This window comes from Chrysemys picta, chromosome 19 (assembly GCF_011386835.1).
Source record: "Chrysemys picta bellii isolate R12L10 chromosome 19, ASM1138683v2, whole genome shotgun sequence".
Lineage (NCBI taxonomy): Eukaryota > Metazoa > Chordata > Testudines > Emydidae > Chrysemys > Chrysemys picta.
The window spans coordinates 22,224,537-22,237,644 of NC_088809.1; the positions used below are offsets into that span (position 1 = coordinate 22,224,537).

Below are 13,108 nucleotides of genomic sequence, written 5' to 3' on the forward strand. Positions count from 1 at the left end.
CCCAAAACGTCTTCCTGTGGCAGCATCAAACTATTGCTGTGACGCCACGAGATGACATGTCCTCGAAACCCAGCGCGATGCCGCATGGGAGGGGTCATGCGGTCATCGCCACATAGTGGGGAGGAAGTGGCATCAAAATTCCACAGCAATAAGGCAGCAAGTCCAGGTGCCAAAATGTCACTCTGCCACGGTGGGATCAACACAGCAAATGCGGAGTCAATACTGTAAACAGCACCCCGAGATCCAGCCAGCACATTCCACCCTGCCTCAGAGCCCGTGAGACTGGAGCCAGGGCAAAGGGTGACAGCGTCGCGACAACGGGAGCTCACAGTATGTGGCCAGCCTGGATTCCAAACCTGACCACGGCACGCTCCCTAAGGAGGAGGGTAGGGGAACTGGAAAAGGAACAAGTCCCCATTTAAACCCCAGCCCCAGCCCTGCGCACAGGCCTGGAACATGGGTCAGCAGGGCCAGCCTGACTCAGTGGCTCACGTGCTCGATTGCTTTGGCCTAAATCCTAGATGTAGTAGGAAGAGAGCCTGACAAACGCCCTTGTATCAGAGGCCTGGTATGAGGCAGGACCTGCTCACAGAATTTGGCAAGAACAGGGCTGATATTGCAGCAATACACGTTCCTAAGAAGTGCCAGTCACAGAGTGCTCACACAAACACATCCCGATATCCAGTGGTACCAGAACATCCCGATATCAAGGATGGTACAAAACCATTCCCCAAGGATAACAGGAACACACTGACCCCTCCTAAAAGATAAGGTCAGGAAGACAGTACATAATAAAGATGTTTGATCGAACCAACATGTACAAGGTAATGGGTAAGAACTAGCCACATCGGGGACGGTAACTAACTATGTCAGAGGGGCAGTACTAACTTATTTGTATTGGGGTATAAAGATGTATATCAGAGGGAGTATCTTTGTCTGGCCTTAGAGAGGAACGGAAAGTCCCGCCGTTCACTGAGCTGGTACATTATTACAGGCATACATGTATTAGTGGTCCGGTAGAGTCTGCGGGATACTAATACCAGGCTTTGTCAACAATAAACCTGGCTGGATGCCTTCGTACCTTAACGGATCTTGTGGTCATTGGGTGATTCGCTCGAAGTCTGCCGTGCCAGCTGTCTGCGCAGGACTGGGGCAGCACACAGAGGGAACACGCACACACAGCCAAACATCTATCAACATCTAATCACACTGGAGAACAGCTTACATCTGTTTGCTTTGCAGTAAATTGCTTTCTCAACAGCTGGAGCATCCAATCCATATTGTTCCTGAGTGCAGGGATTGTGGCACAGCCTGTTCCCTCCCACCCCCGCAGCAGGGTAACTGCATGTAGCTTTATTTTTAACCAGACTTTTCTGTAGCCTTGGATGGTAGACTGGGGCTCAGGGCACGTCTTGGAGTGCATATATTATCAGTCTGCAGGAAGGTCCTTCCCAGTCCCACTCAATGACCGGACACCTCCCAGACACCTGCAATAAACTCCCCCAGGGCTGCCGCCGCAGTGGTTGGCTGAACCAATGATTGTGCCGGAAACACACTGTAAGGGGAAAGCACTGTCTGCCAAAGCTTTGAACCTGAGCAGAGCCCAGTCTCACGTGGGGAGTGACTACTCACATCCCTACAGCTTCGCTCCATGATCCAGCTGCAATATTCAGGTGTGGTTCCTTTTCCAAGCTGCCTCCTCCGCTGCACTGAACGGTCTATGATATCTGGACTGTTGAACAGCTGTGGCTCCTTAATTCTCTAGCCTGGGGTACCTTTTATACTGCTGTGCTGTCAGAACAGCTGTTCCTGTTTACATCTCCCCTGTTTCTTATTTACATCCCCCCATCACGTAATTCACCAGAACACTAATGTTCAGTAGATTATGGGTTTTCAAATGATACCTCACAAGGCTTACTTTGCACAACATTTATTACAGTCTTGTAAAAGTAGTGACCATAATAGTACAGACCATCACACAGTCCTGTGAGCCCATTAGAGAGGCATCATACAATGGCTTTTTAGCTTATTGTTTTGAAAGTTAAAGGTCACCAAGGCCCTGTTGTTGGGGCAAACCAAGGCCAGACTCTCGTGTACTCTTGGAAGTTTAATGTCTCTGCAGAAGAATAACATGCAAAGACCACCGCAGGCTGGGACCTAGAATACAAGGTCTCCCAGGAAGTGACTGCCTAGGAAGGAGTACTGAGGAAAGGGATCTGGGAGTCATAGTGGATCACAAGCTAAATATGAGTCAACTGTGTAACAAAATCGCAAAAAAATCAAACCGTTCTGGGATGTATTAGCAGGAGTGTTGTAAGCAAGACAGGAGAAGTAATTCTTCGCTCTACTCGGCGCTGATACGGCCTCAGCTGGAGTATTGTGTCCAGTTCTGGGCACCACATTTTGGGAAAGATGTGGACAAATTGGAGAAAGTCCAGAGGAGAGCAACAAAAATGATTAAAGTGCTAGTGTGACAGTCAGCAGCGACCCCGCCCCCCCCTTAACAGCTAGCAGTCGTTATGGCAGCCAGCGGCCATTAGGGGGAAGCAGACACCTCAAGTACACAGTAGCCTGAACTGTTCAACTGTCTTCCCTTTCAAGGCCTTGAGGTAGTTGGAGCTGGTCCCAAACTGGTTTTCACTGACCAAATAGCAGAAGTACAGGGTCTGTTAACCACCACCAATCAAATGTTAACACAACCAGGGCCTGTGTTTAAGTGTATAAAAAATCTTTAGCTTTTGTATAAGTTAAAGTTTTTGTACCAAGGTGCAAAGCTCTCCTTTCCTCTGCAGAAAAAAGCAACCTTTTCCTTATCCCTGTCTGGCTGTTACTGGCTCTCAGCTAGGTGGACCCGACATTTCGGTAACACTAGAAAACATGACCTATGAGGGAAGATTGAAAAATTGGGTTGTTTAGTCTGGAAAAGAGAAGACTGAGGGGGGACATGATAACAGTTTTCAAGTACATAAAAATTGTTACAAGGAGGAGGGAGAAAAATTGTTCTTGTTAAATTTTGAGGATAGGACAAGCAATGGGCTTAAACTGCAGCCAGGGAAGTTTAGGTTGGACACTAGGGAAAACTTCCTGTCTTGGTAGTTAAGCACAGGAACAAATTGCCACGGTTGGTGGTGGAATCTCGACACTGGAGGTTTTTAAGAGCAGGTTGCACAAACACCTGTCAGGGATGGTCTAGAATAATACTAAGTCCTGTCTGGAGTGCAGGGGACTGGACTAGATGATCTCTCGAGGTCCCTTCCAGTCCTACCCTTCTTTAGCCGGAAGGAGCAGGCTGCTGCTCTCGCTGTGAGCCAGCCACAGGGACAGATGCGGACAGAGAGCCAGGGTTACATGCAGCACCTAACACTAGCCTTTTCCAGGTCAAAATGTCCCCTAGGCCCTAAGGGCCGTGAAGCTCGCTTCTCTCTCCAACACAGCAGAGCAAGGCAGTGCTGGTGGCCTCTGCTAACCTCTGGTAGCCTGATAGGGTGGGAGTAGCTGGGAGACAGTGTGGGAGAGGGGAGGCTGAGAGAGTCTCTTTAGAGGGGTTTGGGGTTTAAAAGAACAGCCTCAAAGGAGCTTTTATCAGGTCAAATAAGCAAACCCTGGAGCCTGGAAGTAGGAAAGAATCCCCCTATGGAATTCCATGGCGCTCCCCCACGCAACAGCACTGTCCTACCCGGAGCAGCATTTCAGAGGCCATGGCAGGAGCTGGACTTCACCCAGGGGAGCAGGGAAAGGTAAGGGAGGAGGGAAACTCTCTAGATAAAAAGCCTGGGCCTAATCACAACCTCCTCTCCTGGCACAGGCCGGCCTGCGACTCCCCTGGCCAATAGCACCACCCAGCCGCCATCTCACCCCATGGGCATTTAATTGTGCCGGGGGATATTCCCCATCGTTCCCATATTTATGGCCCCTGCGCCTTCAGCAGCCCAGTCTGTGAGCTGCCCACGCTCCCAGCTCCTGCTGACTTGGGGCTGGGACTGTCTGGGGCCCTGGACTCAGACATAGCAAAGCCCAGACCACAGCTGGAAAGGCACAGAATTTATACACATATATACACATCAATGTCCAGAGCCCCTTGAGTGAGGGGAACGTGGCTCCAAAGGCCCCGATCCTCTGCTCTGACAGCAGCACCCATCTCCTTCCGACATCAGCTGCTGGAGACGCTCTCTGACTCTGCAGTGTCGAGGGGCCCTGCCGGGGGTCTCCGCTTCCCCTTCCTCCTGAAGAGCTTCCCCACAAAGAGCAGCCTCCCTTGGCCTCTGGGGGCCGTGTGGCTGGGACCTGGCTCCTGCAGGGCGACCCGCTGCTTCTGGCTGATGGTGCTGACGGCTTCTGCCGCAGCAATCTCGACAGCAGTGCTGGGGTCACCATGCAGCGCTCGGAGAGCTGGGGGGAGGAAGAGAAACCCCTTTGGGATGAGATACCTGCACCATGCAGCAACACAGATCCCTGGGGCAAGGACCACACTGACGATGGGCTGAGCCCCCAGCACGCGGACCAGGCACTGATAGCACCAGGGGCATTTCCCTCAGTCCTGGGTCTGTTTGTGTGTGCATTGGCAGCGCCTGCCCAGCTCACTGGCGTCGCTTGCTGAGGCTGGACACACTGTCCCACTGGGAGTGGGGGTTTGGCCCCCACTGCCCAGCCCGTGTGCTTCCAGCCACGCTCACCTGCCATGACCCAAGGCCATTGTTCCCCATTCACTCTGCTGCAAGTGGCCCTCGGCATCAGCAGTTCTCATGGCGTTTGCCCCCTCTGCTCTGTGCCAGCTGGATGGGCCCTGGTGGGTGGCTCCTTGGGCTGGAACTTTCTTTCTTTTCTTTTCATGGAGATATCCCATCTCCTAGAACTGGAAGGGACCTTGAAAGGTCATCAAGTCCAGCCCCCTGCCTTCACTAGCAGGACCAAGGACTGATTTTGCCCCAGATCCCTAAGTGGCCCCCCAAGGATTGAACTCACAACCCTGGGTTTAACAGGCTAGTGCTCAAACCACTGAGCTATCCCTCCCCCCATGCTGGCTGGGGGTGGCCTGGGGAACTTACAGCACAGAAGCGTTCCCAGATCCAGCTGCTGGACATGCTGGGCCTCCATGTTCTCTGCAAGGATCCCTGGAGACACAGAGGAGCATGTTGTCCCAGGGCACTGCAAGGCAGGGTGGGTTCCTGACACCTTGCACCCAGGCCCTAGGCTTTGGTCCAGGGGCTCACGAGAATGGCTGTTCTCATGAGACTGTCTGGACCAGAACCATAACATGGCACCTCCTGGGGCTGGAGACAGCCTGGGCCCAAGCCACAGGGGCCGATTCAGAGCCAGGGGTTCAAATCAGACCCTCCCACGGCATTCAAAAGGGGTCAGATGAATGGCTCTGTCTTGGGCCCGTCTCCCGGCTTTCCCTGGAGTCACACCACCACCCTCGTGGGCCGGGCTCCGGAGGGGCAGGGTCACTCCACCCTGTTCCCTGTCGCCATCGGGGTGCTGATCACTGGGCACCGTCTCACCTGCCAGCTTGGCTGCTGCCAGTCTGATCCCCTCCCAGCGGCTGTGGAGGTGCAGGCTGGTCTCAGTGACGAGACTCTCCAGCAGCGCAGGGTCCTTCTGGGCCTAGGAGGGACCAGCGACAGAGATGGCATGAGCTCCTCCTGACCTAGAGACGTCACCACCCGCTCACCATAGCCTGATCCTGGGAATGAGGGGGAGAGGCGGGGGCTGGGGAAATCAGACCAAACCCCGCCTGGGGCTGGGGAGGCTAAATCCTAAACGACAGAGCGGTAGAGCCCTGAGCTCCCATGACACAGGGATGTGCCCAGAGCCTGCCTCTCGGAGCTGCTCCTGGGGCCCTTAGCAAGGGCATGAGCAGGAGGGAGGAAGGGGTCAGCCTGGGCCCCCATGGGCTACCCCGCTCTGGGGCCTAAAGCAGTCACAGAGAATGGCCCAGCCTCAGCAGCTCTCACCAGCTGTTTGCAGACGTGTCCCATCAAGTGTCTGTGCCTCTCCCTGGAGGCGCCTGTCAGGAGCCCGCTGTCAAAGGCTCCCTCGAGCCCCGTGAGGCCTAGGAACGGGGCGCACGCCTGGAAGGCAGTGTAGCAGGCCTGGAAACAGAGAGGGGGTGAATCAGGGTCCCATCCACAGGGACAGAGCTCTCCACTGCCCAGCCGATTCCAGACAGTGGGTGTGGGGACCCTGCTGGGACGGGGATCGGGTACACAAGGGGGGTCCGCTACACAGTGACCCCTGCACAACCCCCTTGGGAGGGGGTCACTCACCCCACCCTAGCATGGACGGGGCTAAGGAGCTGCCCTGGGCTGGAGAGGCCCAGCCCCCACACTGGCACATCATGGGTGGAGTAACTGGACTCCCGCATGTGCACTCCCATGTAGCCTAAAGGGGGTGCCCCACCATGGACAGACTTGTGACACCCCTCCAATGGGATACACCCAGGTGCCCCCAAAGCCCCATCCAGCCCCCCTCAATGCACCCTCAGTTCTGCTCCCAATGACCCCCAGCTCACGGGGGTTCCTCTGAGGGGAGCACTTGGCCCAGGATCGCCCATCACTTTTCAGCCTCCCTCCTTGGCAAAACAGTGCGAGCAGGTTGAGATGGGGCCTTCTCCCTGTCTGCGCCCGCGTCTCAGGATCAGGCCCGGCAAGGGGGCTCTGTCCCTATCAGTGACTCTGCGCCGGCGTCTCAGGATCAGACCCGGCGGGGGGCTCTGTCCCTGTCTGCGCCCGCGTCTCAGGATCAGGCCCGGCGGGGGGCTCTGTCCTTGTCGGTGACTCTGCACCTGCTGTGACGTTATTGATATACTCTGGGACCATATAGATCATTGTTGCAACCAAGGTCCTGTAGTGGCACCTAGATCTTGTATAAAGGGGGTCAAATGGGGTGTCTAAGACAAGATTATGGTTTACTGGTTATGATTATGCTGTCTATATGTGTGTATCAATTTTGTAGTTGAAGTTATGAATATTGGCTCTGTACTGTCTGTATTTCAAACTTATGCTATGCTGCTGGGTGACATCCCAGACAAGTTGGTGTTAGCTCTGCCTAGCCTGCTTGATGGCCCATTAAGGACCATCAGCTATACAATGGACCCATTGAGAGAAGGCAGATACGCCTTGTAACTCAGCAAAGTATGCAGGGACTGGCCCATGTGACTCCAGACTCCATTTTGCTGTAATTTTCCACAGTAAGAACAAAGAGGTGTTCTTACACCTGGAAAAGACTATATAAGGCTGATGCCTCATCTCCATCTTGTCTTCAATCCTGCTTCAAACCTCTGGAGGAACTTTGCTACAAGCTGAAGCTTTGAACAAAGGACTGAGGACCCATCCCAGCTGGGGATGTTCCAGAGACTTGATTTGAACCTGCAGTTTATTCCATCGCTGCTGCAAGGCTGAACCAAGAACTTTGCCATTACTGTATGTAATTGATTCCATTTAACCAATTTCAATTCTCATCTCTATCTTTTTCCTTTTATGAATAAACCTTTAGATTTTGGATTCTAAAGGATTGGCAACAGCGTGATTTGTGGGTAAGATCTGATTTGTATATTGACCTGGGTCTGGGGCTTGGTCCTTTGGGATCGGGAGAACCTTTTTCTTTTACTGGGGTATTGGTTTTCATAACCATTTGTCCCCATAACGAGTGGCACTGGTGGTAATACTGGGAAACTGGAATGTCTAAGGAGATTGCTTGTGAGACTTGCGGTTAGCCAGTGGGGTGAGACTGAAGTCCTCTTAGTCTGGCTGGTTTGGTTTGCCTTAGAGGTGGAAAAACCCCAGCCTTGGGCTGTAACTGCCCTGTTTGAACAATATGTCCTGAGTTGGCACTCTCAGTTGGGTCCCGCCAGAACCGCATTGTCACACCCGCGTCTCAGGATCAGGCCCAGCGGGGGGGCTCTGTCCCTGTCGGTGACTCTGCGCCCGTGTCTCAGGATCAGGCCCGGCGGGGGGGGGTTCTGTCCCTGTCGGTGACTCTGCGCCCGTGTCTCAGGATCAGGCCCGGTGGGGGGGGTTCTGTCCCTGTGGGTGACTCTGCGCCCGCGTTTCAGGATCAGGCCCGGCGGGGGCTCTCCCTGCATCTCACCGTGGCTGCCTCGGGGCTCGGGTCCCGCACATGGAGCATCAGAGCGGCCCAGCTGCTCCTCACTTCCCCTGCGAAGAGCTGCCGGTGCTTCTGCTGGGCCGAGCCGGCCAGGGCCCCGAACAGGCCAAATGCTGCCGCGCGCACGGCGCTGTCCTCCTGCCGCAGGGAGCAGAGGGCAGGGTCAGTGGCACGCCCGAGAGCGGCTGGGCAATGGGAGCCCCAGGGGAGGGGCAGCCCCAGCGAGCGCCCACTGCTCCCAGGTCCTGTGCCTGGAGAGCTGGAGCTGGCCGGGGGAACCGGGCAATGGGGGGTGTCCCTGCGACCCAGTTCCGAGCCCCTGCTCTGGGGGTGCAGGGGGAGAGCTCTGTCCGTGCCCCGGGGTGACTCACGTGTGGGAAGTGAGCCCGGGCCTGCGCGGCCATGGGCTGGGAGAGGCGGCCCACGTCGCTCTCACTCAACTGCCCCAGCGTCTTGGTCAGGGCCCGCATGCTCTCGCCCACGACCTGGGGGCTGCTGGGCTCAGCCAGGGGGCGGCGCAGGGTGTCCAGCAGGAGCTGCCTGTGCGTCTTCACCTGATGGGACCCAACTATCAGACACGCCAGTGCCCCCCGGGGCCGGGAGAGTGGGGGGCAGAATGTGATGGGAAGGGGGCAGCTGGAGGGCCAGGTGAGTGGGCGGGCTGTGCGGTGGGGAGGGGCCAGCTGGGGGGGCTGGGTGAGTTGGGAGTGCAGTCGGGAGGGGTCGGCTGGGGGGCTGGGCGAGTGGAGGGTGATATGTGATGGGGAGGGGCCGGCTAGGGGGGCCAGGTGAGTTGGGGGTGAAGTCGGGAGGGGTCGACTGGGGGTCCGGGTGAATGAAGGGTGATATGTGATGGGGAGGGGCTGGCTGGGGGGTATGGGTGAGTTGGGAGGGTGCAGTCGGGAGGGGTCGACTGGGGGTCCGGGTGAATGAAGGGTGATATGTGATGGGGAGGGGCTGGCTGGGGGGTATGGGTGAGTTGGGAGGGTGCAGTCGGGAGGGGTCGGCTGGGGGGCCGGGTGAGTGGAGGGTGATATGTGATGGGGAGGGTTCGACTGGGGGGGCTGGGTGAGTTGAGAGGGTGCAGTCGGGAGGGGTCGGCTGGGGGGCCGGGTGAGTGAAGGGTGATACATGATGGGGAGGGTCTGGCTGGGGGGGCTGGGTGAGTTGGGGGGTGCAGTTGGGAGAGGCTGGGTGAATGGAGGGTGATATGTGATGGGGAGGGCTCGGCTGGGGGTCCGGGTGAGTTGGGGGGTGCAGTCGGGAGGGGCTGGGTGAGTGGAGGGTGATATGTGATGGGGACGGGCCAGCTGGGGGGGGGGGCGGGTGAGTTGGGGGTGCAGTCTGGAGGGGCCGGCTGGGGGGGCTGGGTGAGTTGGGGGGTGCAGTCGGGAAAGGCTGGGTGAGTGGAGTGTGATATGTGATGGGGAGGGGTTGGCTGGGGGGGCCGGGTGAGTGGAGTGTGATATGTGATGGGGAGGGGTTGGCTGGGGGGGCTGGGTGAGTTGGGGATGCAGTCAGGAGGGGTCGGCTGGGGGGCCGGGTGAGTTGGGGGTGCAGTCGGGAGGGGTCGGCAGGGGGGCCGGGTGGGTGGAGGGTGATATGTGATGGGGAGGGGCCGGCTGGGGGGGCCAGGTGTGTTGGGGGTGCAGTCTGGAGGGGCCGGCTGGGGGGGCCGGGTGAGTTGGGGGGTGCAGTCGGGAGGGGCTGGGTGAGTGGAGGGTGATATGTGATGGGGAGGGGCCGGCTGGGAGGCTGGGTGAGTGGAGTGTGATATGTGATGGGGAGGGGCCGGCTGGGGGGGCTGGGTGAGTTGGGGGTGCAGTCTGGGGGGGCCGGGTGAGTGGAGGGTGATATGTGATGGGGAGGGGCCGGCTGGGGGGGGGCTGGGTGAGTTGGGGGGTGCAGTCGGGAGGGGCTGGCTGGGGGGGCTGGGTGAGTTGGGGGGTGCAGTCGGGAGGGGCTGGGTGAGTGGAGGGTGATATGTGATGGGGAGGGCTCGGCTGGGGGGGCCGGGTGAGTGGAGTGTGATATGTGATGGGGAGGGGCCGGCTGGGGGGGCCGGGTGAGTTGGGGGTACAGTCTGGAGGGGCCGGCTGGGGGGGGCTGGGTGAGTGGAGTGTGATATGTGATGGGGAGGGGCCGGCTGGGTGAGTTGGAGGGTGCAGTCAGGGAGAGGCTGGGTGAGTGGAGTGTGATATGTGATGGGGAGGGGCCGGCTGGGGGGGCTGGGTGAGTTGCGGGGTGCAGTCGGGAGGGGCTGGGTGAGTGGAGTGTGATATGTGATGGGGAGGGGCCGGCTGGGGGGGCTGGGTGAGTTGGGGGGTGCAGTCGGGAGAGGCTGGGTGAGTGGAGTGTGATATGTGATGGGGAGGGGCCGGCTGGGGGGGCTGGGTGAGTTGGAGGGTGCAGTCGGGGAGAGGCTGGGTGAGTGGAGTGTGATATGTGATGGGGTGGGGTCGGCTGGGGGGGCCGGGTGAGTGGAGTGTGATATGTGATGGGGAGGGGCCGGCTGGGGGGGCTGGGTGAGTTGGAGGGTGCAGTCGGGGAGAGGCCGGGTGAGTGGAGTGTGATATGTGATGGGGAGGGGCCGGCTGGGGGGGCTGGGTGAGTTGGAGGGTGCAGTCGGGGAGAGGCTGGGTGAGTGGAGTGTGATATGTGATGGGGTGGGGTCGGCTGGGGGGGGCCGGGTGAGTGGAGTGTGATATGTGATGGGGAGGGGCCGGCTGGGGGGGCTGGGTGAGTTGGAGGGTGCAGTCGGGGAGAGGCCGGGTGAGTGGAGTGTGATATGTGATGGGGAGGGGCCGGCTGGGGGGGCTGGGTGAGTTGGAGGGTGCAGTCGGGGAGAGGCTGGGTGAGTGGAGTGTGATATGTGATGGGGTGGGGTCGGCTGGGGGGGCCGGGTGAGTGGAGTGTGATATGTGATGGGGAGGGGCCGGCTGGGGGGGCTGGGTGAGTTGGGGGGTGCAGTCAGGAGGGGCTGGGTGAGTGGAGTGTGATATGTGATGGGGTGGGGTCGGCTGGGGGGGCTGGGTGAGTTGGGGGGTGCAGTCGGGAGGGGCTGGGTGAGTGGAGTGTGATATGTGATGGGGTGGGGTCGGCTGGGGGGGCCGGGTGAGTGGAGTGTGATATGTGATGGGGAGGGGCCGGCTGGGGGGGCTGGGTGAGTTGGGGGGTGCAGTCGGGAGGGGCCGGGTGAGTGGAGTGTGATATGTGATGGGGAGGGGCCGGCTGGGGGGGCTGGGTGAGTGGAGTGTGATATGTGATGGGGAGGGGCCGGCTGGGTGAGTTGGAGGGTGCAGTCAGGGAGAGGCTGGGTGAGTGGAGTGTGATATGTGATGGGGTGGGGTCGGCTGGGGGGGCCGGGTGAGTGGAGTGTGATATGTGATGGGGAGGGGCGGCTGGGGGGGCTGGGTGAGTTGGGGGGTGCAGTCGGGGAGAGGCTGGGTGAGTGGAGTGTGATATGTGATGGGGTGGGGTCGGCTGGGGGGGCCGGGTGAGTGGAGTGTGATATGTGATGGGGAGGGGCCGGCTGGGGGGGCTGGGTGAGTTGGGGGGTGCAGTCGGGGAGAGGCTGGGTGAGTGGAGTGTGATATGTGATGGGGAGGGGCCGGCTGGGGGGGCCGGGTGAGTTGGGGGTACAGTCTGGAGGGGCCGGCTGGGGGGGCTGGGTGAGTGGAGTGTGATATGTGATGGGGAGGGGCCGGCTGGGTGAGTTGGAGGGTGCAGTCAGGGAGAGGCTGGGTGAGTGGAGTGTGATATGTGATGGGGAGGGGCCGGCTGGGGGGGCTGGGTGAGTTGCGGGGTGCAGTCGGGAGGGGCTGGGTGAGTGGAGTGTGATATGTGATGGGGAGGGGCCGGCTGGGGGGGCTGGGTGAGTTGGGGGGTGCAGTCGGGAGAGGCTGGGTGAGTGGAGTGTGATATGTGATGGGGAGGGGCCGGCTGGGGGGGCTGGGTGAGTTGGAGGGTGCAGTCGGGGAGAGGCTGGGTGAGTGGAGTGTGATATGTGATGGGGTGGGGTCGGCTGGGGGGGCCGGGTGAGTGGAGTGTGATATGTGATGGGGAGGGGCCGGCTGGGGGGGCTGGGTGAGTTGGAGGGTGGAGTCGGGGAGAGGCCGGGTGAGTGGAGTGTGATATGTGATGGGGAGGGGGCCGGCTGGGGGGGCTGGGTGAGTTGGAGGGTGCAGTCGGGGAGAGGCTGGGTGAGTGGAGTGTGATATGTGATGGGGTGGGGTCGGCTGGGGGGGCCGGGTGAGTGGAGTGTGATATGTGATGGGGAGGGGCCGGCTGGGGGTCTGGGTGAGTTGGAGGGTGCAGTCGGGGAGAGGCCGGGTGAGTGGAGTGTGATATGTGATGGGGAGGGGCCGGCTGGGGGGGCTGGGTGAGTTGGAGGGTGCAGTCGGGGAGAGGCTGGGTGAGTGGAGTGTGATATGTGATGGGGTGGGGTCGGCTGGGGGGGCCGGGTGAGTGAGTGTGATATGTGATGGGGAGGGGCCGGCTGGGGGGGCTGGGTGAGTTGGGGGGTGCAGTCAGGAGGGGCTGGGTGAGTGGAGTGTGATATGTGATGGGGTGGGGTCGGCTGGGGGGGCTGGGTGAGTTGGGGGGTGCAGTCGGGAGGGGCTGGGTGAGTGGACTGTGATATGTGATGGGGTGGGGTCGGCTGGGGGGGCCGGGTGAGTGGAGTGTGATATGTGATGGGGAGGGGCCGGCTGGGGGGGCTGGGTGAGTTGGGGGGTGCAGTCGGGAGGGGCCGGGTGAGTGGAGTGTGATATGTGATGGGGAGGGGCCGGCTGGGGGGGCTGGGTGAGTGGAGTGTGATATGTGATGGGGAGGGGCCGGCTGGGTGAGTTGGAGGGTGCAGTCAGGGAGAGGCTGGGTGAGTGGAGTGTGATATGTGATGGGGTGGGGTCGGCTGGGGGGGCCGGGGTGAGTGGAGTGTGATATGTGATGGGGAGGGGCCGGCTGGGGGGGCTGGGTGAGTTGGGGGGTGCAGTCGGGGAGA

General features: G+C 59.6%; 1 protein-coding gene across 3 annotated transcripts in view; it reads right to left on the reverse strand.

Annotated features, from left to right (window-relative positions):
- Nucleotides 1-1,914: 1,914 nt before the first annotated feature.
- Nucleotides 1,915-13,108, reverse strand: part of LOC135976557 (maestro heat-like repeat-containing protein family member 2A) — a 30,941-nt gene continuing 19,747 nt past the window's right edge. The window contains exons 20-25 of one of the 3 annotated variants that reach the window (XM_065572965.1): nucleotides 8,478-8,660; nucleotides 8,089-8,244; nucleotides 5,955-6,092; nucleotides 5,502-5,604; nucleotides 5,046-5,111; nucleotides 1,915-4,389 (exon numbers count right to left, since the gene is read on the reverse strand). In XM_065572965.1, coding sequence (XP_065429037.1) covers nucleotides 4,151-4,389; nucleotides 5,046-5,111; nucleotides 5,502-5,604; nucleotides 5,955-6,092; nucleotides 8,089-8,244; nucleotides 8,478-8,660 — 885 coding nt within the window. In that variant the 3' untranslated portion in view covers nucleotides 1,915-4,150. The remainder of the gene's footprint in view (nucleotides 4,390-5,045; nucleotides 5,112-5,501; nucleotides 5,605-5,954; nucleotides 6,093-8,088; nucleotides 8,245-8,477; nucleotides 8,661-13,108) is intronic. The other 2 variants (XM_065572967.1, XM_065572966.1) reach the window with 2 other exon arrangements.